Below are 10,030 nucleotides of genomic sequence, written 5' to 3' on the forward strand. Positions count from 1 at the left end.
GGGGTTTAAGGACTAGAACGACTCTTACAAACGAAGAATTTGGAGGCAGCCAAGAAGAAGCATGATGCTGACCGGCTTGAGGATTTGGAATGCAAATTCTTGCGGCAGCAGGAATAGATCGACACACTTAGCCAGTAAAGAATGTCTCAGCGGCTGGAGCAACTAGATCCAGCATTGGACAATACCGTCCCATCGATGCCAAAAAAGCAGCGTGGGTTCCACGGGGGTCCTTGTTGATGATGCACTGCTTGCTCGCTACCCCGTGGATGAAATCACGTAGGCGAAAAGTTTGGAGCTACACATGAAACTCAAGAACATATCCATGAAGGTAGCGGTTGGCTATGCTTTAACAAATCCCCGTGATACAACCTTCCATTGCAATACGATTCTAGGTGGCTATGCTTGTGTCGGGGTGGATGAAGTGATGCCGGGATATGAGTCACTAGAGCTTGACATTCCTGGAGGTGAAGGGCAGCACACACTGCAAGAAGTCTTACGTGGTATGTGCTTATGGAGAAAGGACAACATCCTCTTTCCAAGGCCACCGACTCCTCCTACAAGTCAGCTGCGTCAGCCAACTCCACCCCGCCACCTCGACATGGAGCGCATTGCTAGTCCACCACCACGTCACCCGACTCCATCCCACCCCGACATGGAGACCTGCGCGAGTCCACCACCGCGTCATCCGACTCCTCCCCGCGACCCCGAGACGGAGCCCAGCACGAGTACACGGTCATTTCATTTTCTGATGAGGAACTAGAGTCCAGAGCGGAACAGATCACCAAGGAAGAAACCCTCCCCTCCTCCCAAAAAGAAGTTGTCTTACGAGAAGAGGACGGAGGAAATAGACGCCCAAGTGGCTTTTGAATTGCATTCCCATTTTGGACCGAAAACCGCCCCCGCCGCCAAAGGAGATAGTACCTCTGGAAACCATACAACGCGTTCTAGCCAATCTTGCTGAACCGCCTTCGGAGAAAAGTCGATCAGACTATGAATGCTCTATTAGCAAGCCATATCATAAACAACAAAAGAAGGAGTCGAGCGGTAGTCAGAAAAGTGAGGAAACCATTCCCCAGCTGGGAGAACTGGTAGTGCAATTGATCTCGCCGCTCAAGGTCAGTATAGAGGTAATCGACACTGCTGCTATTAAAGAGATCGCTAGAGAGGACGGTATCACTGTTGAACAAATCTTAGGCGACGAGGAAATGCCCAGGATGGAAGAGGATAAACTAGCATGGAAATATGTCCCCGGGCAACATTTGGTCAGGCCTGAGGAAGTCCGGCAGCTACCAACGCAAATGTACAAATTGCATAACTGGTACCCGAGGAAAGTAAAAGTCGGGCGAGTGAGACTCATGGTAAATGTCAAGACAGAGCATTTCTTCAATGCAACAACTTTGTGGATTGAAATTCCTGAATTTTTTCAGTTATTCAATCAAGATGCACTCGACAAATCTCTCGTCAATTGCTATTGTCTATAAGTGATTTCTTTCTGTAATTTAAGTCTCTAGCTCACCAGCTTGTTCATTTGCCTCTAATTATCCTCACTATATTCTTTTGTGCGGTGTTATGCAGAATGAAGATCTTTGAAATAAAAAGAGATGGAGTCTTTTGCATTGGCTACATTGACCCAAATGCCATTTATGATAAGATGGTAATACAGTTCAAGATGAAACATAGGAGAACTTGTATATGTTTCTGAAGGTACTAAATACCCAACCACAAATAGTACTTTCTTACAACTTCAGGTGAGTGTTACTGTCTTGTATTATAAATTATATTTTTCTTACTGTATGTAGTACTACTTGATTTGTTATGCATGCCCGCTTATACAACATAGTTTCCATTGGATCTTGCTAATCATTAAGGTTGACAAGGCAAAAGTTAAAGTACTGGACTCACTAAAAAAGACCCTAAAGAGTACATGAACCTAAAGTTGATGCTCGACAGGTAATTTTAATCATTATCGCACTATGTCGGCCTCTTTAGTTCATTTCCTGGTATCAAGTAATCAATGACTCCTTTATTATTTTTCTTTGTCGGGCAGGGTTCGGACATGATTCATCCGGAAAATTTCCGCTGAATGGAAAAAGGTGCTGAGATGGACAAGACCCAAGGTAATTAAGTAGTAATGGCTACGTCCGCGCATCTCTTTAGTTCTAGTTTCAATATCATTATCATGCTTTATTATTATCTGAATGAATTTTATTCTTGTAAAGCGGTGCATGCAACAGGAAAAGGGGACTAATCTACTTACATACTATGTTTTGAAGAACATTCGCTTTATGACCGAACCACGAAAAGATGCAAGAACTCTTTGGGTATGTAAACACTATTCACATTATTTTATCATGATCTAATATATATACACACAACTAATATATTCATATTGTTCACCTTTCTTTAAAGATGTCGCAGATGCGGCAGAGCCTCCTAGCAAAGGACCGCATACGAGAACTTTAAGAGGAAATGTCTGCACGTAACGATCTGCAAGTTGTAGGAGAAATTGTATATACCAAATTGTATATATATATATGTGTGTGTGTGTGTGTGTGTGCATATATATGGTCGGATGAGAAATTCTATGATATATGATTGGTCCTACGATAAATTATATGATATATGCATAACTTGTACAGTATGTAGTAGCGTAAAATATGTTTGATAGAAAAAAAAATTAAATCAAAAACAGAAAATGAAAAGCAAAAAATAAAAAATAAACACCAAAACATCAAATCCCCAAAGCCTTTAGTCCCGGTTGGTCCCCGCCCCTTGGCGCGCGCGGCTATCCACGTGGAAGGGCATTAGTCCTGGGTCGTGGCCAACCGGGACTAAGGGGGAGGGGCTTTAGTCCCAAGTTATTAGTCTCGGTTGGTGAACCGGGACTAAAGGCCCTTACCAACCGGGACTAAAGCCCTGTTTTCTACTAGTGAGAGGAGGTGGGAGAGCGTGAGGGAATCGGGTTGGATGGAAGGAGGGGGCGCGTCGTTCGGCGAACCTGCCGGCGGGATGAAACCCTACCGCCGGCGACGTTCCTCACCCTAGCGACGATGACAATCTGACACTTTTAGAGAAAATTCGTAGTCTAACGAAAATAGCCATAAAATTGGTACCAAGAATACCCTTGAAATATTTGGGCGGAAAAAAAATATTGGTTTATATATGTTTTTTCTTCTAAAAATGCCCCTCAGGCTCCGTGCTAATACACGCGATGTCACGATATTGCATTGCATCTGGACCGTCGAATCTGCTCCGAGGGACGGTCTATGTCGACCCAATGTACTGTAAAAGGACTTTAAATTTGTTGATGGTCGCCTATATACTTATTGTTATATGTTGATGACATGTTGATTGCTGCCTAGGGCAAGAAAGAGATCTGTGCTTTAAAGGCACAATTAAGTAGTGAGTTTGACATGAAGGATCTTGGTGCTGCTAATAAATCTACTACTCCGGCCCATAATATAAGAGCGTTTCTTACACTAGTATAGTGTCAAAAACGTTCTTATATTATGGTACGGAGGAGGTACAATATATGTTGGCCATTATATTTGCATAGTTGACATAACCACATTATTTTTGCATCGATACAAATTGGATTGGGTTACAGTATAAACAAGAAAACGAAAAAGCGTCAAGGTGCAACATAGAAACAGAAAGCCTGCCCTTAGATGTTCTTACACCCCCTAGTAGACATGAAAGGGGGGCATCAAGCTGCCACATACACCCCTAATAGAGAGATAAGGACAAACAAAGTAAATGGATATTACTAATTTTTTTCTCCCCTATAAAACAAAATGAAACAAAGTTCTTCCCCAGAGTGCACAAGTTATCAAGGTGCCAGACGAGTTATCAAGCCATTCCCGCAGATAGGCTCATGCGTCTTCCTCGTGCTTGTATTTTTCTTCTCTGATCACAGTGTCATCATCAAAATTGGATCATGTTCCTGTATCTCCTAACAGGAGAGCTGCTCTTTCTGCGCTGGCTTACTGTTGCGATCTTGCTGCCCCCAGTTCCATAATCTCTCTCCGACCTTTGTCTTTGAGACCTGCCAGTATGGCAAAAAGAAACAAGCATAGCTTTTGAATTCAGTAGGTGATTTATCAAGTTTCTTTCCGAAACAAGCTCTATTACGCAGCTTCCATATGGCGTCACATATCGCTGCAACCACTGGTATCGTTGACATTACAACATGCCCCAGCCGTTGGCTATATTATTAACCATGGTCTATGCCTTAGGCATAGGGGTTGGATTCCCTATCCGAATCTATTTCGTCACCCATGTCGTATAAAAACATTCTTGGCAAACGCGTGATGGCATAGTCTCTGGATAGAACGTTCCATCCCCCATACTAGATTTTTCACACCTCACAGTTTCCTTCCAAAATAATTCCCCAAAAAACATTGGTCCCACGTGGAAGCATCTTTTGTCCCTCTTTTCCCCAAGTCATTTCAAGCTCCAGCGTAGGGAGCACACGTGGAGTTTAGCTAGCTAATTAAGGTAGTAAGCTTTCCTCTAAACTAAACAATGCCCCACGCGTTGATGTGGAAAACTTGTTAAAAATATATGAATAAATGTTACAAAACTAATGGTAATGCAAAAACCATTATAAAAATGTCTTGCTTAATTACCTAGAAAAAATTCATGCATTAGGATATGTTTTGCATGAAGAGGTTAATAAAAAAAGTATCTTATAACTACATGCATGACTTGATGATGTGGCATTGTTGCATGGAGTGGAAAATTGGATAGTGGGTTCTAGCTATTTAAGAATAGAAGATGACTGAAGGCAGCTCCAGCAGTTCCCGTGTGAGAGAGCAACGACGAGGGCGTCCTATCGGATCAAATCAGTGTGGAATAAAACTGATACATTTGATTGCACCATTTGATTCTTCAAGATGGATCAAATCATGTCTCATATTTTCAAGTCATGCCCGTCGGGACTCGATTCATTAAATGAGCAGAAGAAAGTTGTCCAGTTAATTTATAAAAACCTGGGCAAAAACTGATACATCACACCCGTCAAATAGGGCTAATCCCGGGATAAAACTGATACATACATTAAATTACCTCAGTATTACCAAATAAGGAGAAGACGGGGTCACTATTTCTTCTGAGCAAAAAATACACTCAAGGGGTAAGTTTTGCGGGATTAATTAAAGGTAAGGGAAAGGGTTAGGTCTTAATTCTCTATACCATCTTTTTAAGGGATTAAACGATTATAGTGCAAGACAAGGTGTAGACTCATTACACTTTGTATCTATCCTTATTCTACATTTCATTATCATTAATAAGCAACACCCTTCATCGGAAAAAAATGTTGGTAGTACCTTTTAGCAATTGTTATTCCCGAGTGCTCTGGCATTTTTTGATCGAGAATCTCTTTTGATTCATCCTCCGGATTTCTATGCAGTTCTAACTCCAGAGTTCTCTTGACTGCTATACGGATTTCTGTGTGTTTTTTCGTGCGGCAGCACACAGACCATATAATTACTGTGAGCGCAGAAATGATGATCATGACTGCAGCGACGGCTTCATCTTGGAAGGAAGATATTACCTCGTACAGACTTGTTGCATCTTCCGAGGAAGATATTTCGTTGTACAGAATCCATGGATTCGTTACGACTATCGTATAGACACACAACGTGACTGCTGCACCATAGCAAGCACTTGCACAAACATCGAGCAGAGAGATTAGTTTCTTCGACTCTGATGAGCTTCCAGGCCAACCATGCAGCAACCAAGCATGAAACTCAGAAAATGATGCCGAAGAGATAGAAATCCGAAAGGACCACATGATCAAAGAAATTCGCAAATTCTTCCAGTACATAAGCGGACACAGCGTACCCACAACTGAGTTGAAAATGGCGATTTGATATTCGTACAACGTGAAAGTGCTGACCCTTGTCGACTCGCCAAACCAAACCATGAACCACACCAACACTGTAATAAGCTCTGGTAAGCAAACATAGATCATGTCATCGCCTAGCCATTCCGCAGCCAGTGTGTGAACTGCTATAAACAGCACAATTATACAGGTTTTGTGTAGCACTGGTAACACCTCTGCTGATACTGCACGAGAATTAACTCCAGCCAGCGGTGATGCTAGCATTGTTCCAAGGGCACCAAGCGCTGAACACAAGAACAGAAGAAAATCGGACAGAACTGGTGTAGAGCCATGCTGTCCCTTGTATTGAGTCCATGTTACCAATGATAGCTGCAAAATGTAACTGACAAATTCAAAGAGCTCCAACTTGTCACTGCTATTTGTATTCTCCACATAAAAGATCTCTTCCTTGTTGTTCTGCTTCTCAGTTGTCACTGTGTTCGCTCTGTCGTGATCCATTTTGCTGCTACCGACCTCAACAATTCGACTTTTCCTCAATTTCCAGGCAAGTGTACCAATGAATACAATGATCATACCTGGGATCATCACAATTCTGATATACTCTATGTTGATCATAAGTAAGGCCACATAATCATCCAGGACCATGGCGCCAGTCAAGATGTAGGCCTCAAGATCAGCACATCTTCCTTTTCGGAGAAAACAATATATGCTAATAATGGATTGGGGCAGCACGCAGACCAATACATGCATACTGAAATCAACAAGACACATCAGAATTGCGCTACTGTTGAAATCCGCTCTTGTTGTATACCGCCGCAAGACTGCTAACGAACCGATTAAGATGCCGAATAGTACATTCAGAATCTTGTGGCCCTTGCACAAAAACTGAACACGATTTGGCTGACGAAAAGATGATGCCATGACCTGGATATAGGAAGAACGAAACACCCAATGTTATTCAAATATTGTTTTCCATTCTAACTAGCAATTCCATCCTTCATCGAAAAAATTAGCCTCTTTATTCTTTTAGTCAATAGTTTTGTCTTGTTTTCATATTATGGAATAGAACACTCATCCACCCTCTGTATCATAAGGTGTAAATGAGAATCAAATATTCTTTGAACATACTAGTATTCATTAACAAGTTTCCACATAAACAAAGTTGTTGACAATATTGGCTATGTCATCCTAGTCATGAAGAAGTCGGATGTCTCCTCATGGTGCATGCATCATCTTCATATCATGATACCTCATCATGAAGCAATAAAATAGCCATTCCGTAGAAAAATAGGGGGTCCTTAGCAATACGATTACCTCGTGCTACTTTTGCGGTAATTAAACTCATTAGCTATTATGCTGTGGTAGGGGTTGCTATCTATATTTTTTTCATAAAGTTTGCTATCTAGGAGAAAGTTTTCCATTTTTTTATAAAGTATGCACATGTGGCGAAGAGTAAAAATGGAAAATATTTGTGAAAAATCTCAATATTTTTGGCAACAAACATTGACGAGTAGTCTACACAGAAGCAAATTTCACGAAGAAAAAATAATCCTAATGTTTCGAACAAAGAATGAAACCAATGCTCCAAAATGCTTTTTGAAAATAGTCTTTTTGGAGCATCAATTTTTTCCCTCAGCATTACGAAACATGTTCATCATAAAAAAGTGTATGTATGTACACAATTCTTCAGCTTTTGCTGCCAAAAAAATAATATTCTTCTGATACTTGTTTTGATTTTACCATTCATGAGGGAGCATTTGAGGTCACGAGCTAAAACTTCATAGCACCTATCTAGGTGCAAAAACAAAGCTCGATAGCTTCTTTTGTTGTGAAGCTCCGGAGGTTAATCCCCGTTTTGTCTTTTTTGGGTAGCATAGCAAGTTGGCTACCCTTTTATCCCTTTTTGGTCTCTTTGAGTGGTAGCCCCAGCAGGATGTATAGCAACAGAAATGTTTTTCCCTTTACTTTTTTTCATATTTCGTTGTGCCAATGGTGGTGGTTGTATATATAAATCAAGGTGATACCTTAGTTTCTGAAACCCATTACTTCATCTTGCCTATGTGTGATAAAAGAGCTAAATGGCTTGGAGGGATCAAGGAGTGCAATCTTTCCACTCCTATATATCCTAATTCCTGATTCACAATAAGGTCAAATTTTCACAAAGTTTATCACATTTTTACTGGATAATTAGGTTCATGACGACAAGTTAAGTGAGCCCACTTTTTAGTTAGTCATTGTCCGTTGTCCGCCAATCTAATCATCCGAGGCCAAAAATCAGCAAGCTAGACAATCATGTGGTCTAACGGACAATCTCGCATGTTGCAACTGACTTTAAGTAAAAACTGTTGTTCTGTCACAACGATGAGACAATAAACTGTATATTTTATTAATGTAATTTTGCGCGTTCTACATGACTAGCCATCCAAGTCATGTCCTGCTTGTACAAACCATATTTTAGTGTTGCCAACATGATTAGTAACTGGCTAGATGTTAGACCCCACAAATATAGCACTTTCATTGGGATGGAACCTAGTGAGCCTTGATTTGGTCATACTGATTATGTAGAAATGGCCGTTTTCTAAAGTTTACAGACATGACCGTATATCCCACCGTTTTAGGCATAATTTTGATCTTGTATGTCTTCACTTTTCATGAATAATATTTTGTGTGTGATGTGTTTGTGCGACATGTGTCCATCCTAATTATGTAGAAGCTGGATATGTGATTATTGGGTTTAACAAGACATTTTCAGTCAACAAAAATGGTTTCTATATAAAAAAAGTGATCTGGTCCACAGGCCATGTGCTTCCGGATCTTTTTTCCTTTATGGGAATTTTTCAAAATCAATAAGGCGAGGCTGCATAATTATGACCTTAGCGAAGTATATACGCAAATACATGGAAACAGTTGAATACCTCAGAAACTCTGTATTTGTAGTTTCTTTATACAAGTCCTTTTAAAGATTTCAATATGTACTAGATGCGGAGAAACATGAATAAATCTGTACTCTAAAATATATTTATATACATCTATATATAGTCTGATTCAAATCTTTAAAATGACTTATATGTAGGAATGGAGGGAGTAGGATGGAAGGACACATGATTTTGTGTGACGTAATAGTTTTTAGGCAACCAAGCCGATCTGAAGCGATTCCATCAGCGAGCCGTAAACAGGGAGGAATGAAACACCAGTAGAACAAATGGATTTAAAACATATGCTAAAACGTAGGTGTTTTTTGCTGTGAGCATCGGTCAAAAACGAAGAGGGTTGAGTTCGAGTGCTTACCAGGCCAGTGTCTTCCTCTCCTTTGCGAAATCAGGGATGGTACCCCTAGAAGAACAGATCAACGCTCATCAGATTCACCTTTCACCTCGCTGCTTCCAAAGACTTCTCTTAGATACCAAGCTTGATCTAAATGGAGGACGAACATAAGATTAAGGAAGATAATGAAAAGAGCTGCGGAATAACAACCTCAAATACACAGGTCGGGAGCAATCAAACCTGAATTAGGATCCTTCCGGAGACTACCCCGAGTTCTCTTTCCCCAACTTGAAGGTTGATTGCATTTTATGACCAACCAGCCCATGAATATTTTATTCCTAATTTGCTCCGACAATAGTCTCACCCGATTGCGCACCCCCAAACTAAAGCTAGTTAACAGAAGTCCTATAATACCAAGAACAAATGATAGAGGGCATTTCTCAAAAAACTAGTGTGGACGGCTGCACACAGAACAAGAGAGTTAATTAATAAGAGCGCTACAATTTGGACTTAGACAAATCTGGCCCACTAAACGTCCTGACATGTGTCTGGACACGACCTTGGACAGCGTCGGACGTCTCCTCATATATGTTTGGAAACCACTAGGGATCAGACTATCGTCCCTGTTAGAACTCGCCCATGGAACGATTACATTAAATCACGATAAACACGCGCACACAAAATCTTGTAGCCAAGGGCCCTTGTCGTGTCCTAATTTTCCCTTTTATTGCTTCCTTCTATCACAACTCAAGGTCATGGTCGTGTGTATATATATACACAGCCAAACCAACCAACGCATCAGACCAAGTCTTACACGGACACCAACTCAGCCAATGCAAGGCAATAGCCACACACGTATCCTACTAGTACTTCTACATCTGATTACAAGCACTACTAGAACACGTATGAGACTAGTACCAA

General features: G+C 40.9%; 1 protein-coding gene across 1 annotated transcript; it reads right to left on the reverse strand.

Moving 5' to 3' along the window:
- Positions 1–3,585: 3,585 nt before the first annotated feature.
- Positions 3,586–9,535, reverse strand: LOC123405340. Its single transcript, XM_045099068.1, has 4 exons — positions 9,350–9,535; positions 9,134–9,259; positions 5,328–6,769; positions 3,586–4,045 (listed from the first exon to the last, which is right to left on the reverse strand). Exons 3-4 carry the CDS (start codon positions 6,764–6,766, stop codon positions 3,925–3,927), a joined length of 1,560 nt encoding a protein of 519 aa, XP_044955003.1. The 5' UTR covers positions 6,767–6,769; positions 9,134–9,259; positions 9,350–9,535; the 3' UTR covers positions 3,586–3,924.
- Between the last annotated feature and the right edge of the window lie 495 nt (positions 9,536–10,030).

The sequence above is a fragment of the Hordeum vulgare genome, chromosome 1H (assembly GCF_904849725.1).
Source record: "Hordeum vulgare subsp. vulgare chromosome 1H, MorexV3_pseudomolecules_assembly, whole genome shotgun sequence".
NCBI lineage: Eukaryota > Viridiplantae > Streptophyta > Magnoliopsida > Poales > Poaceae > Hordeum > Hordeum vulgare.

Bases quoted from the DNA above. Each gene is read 5' to 3' on its own strand.
- LOC123405340 (XM_045099068.1), bottom strand. From the start codon at position 6,766: ATGGCATCATCTTTTCGTCAGCCAAATCGTGTTCAGTTTTTGTGCAAG. The intron at 4,046-5,327 runs GTACTACCAACA...CCATACTGGCAG, and splicing joins GGAATAACAATTGCTAAAAG to GTCTCAAAGACAAAGGTCGG.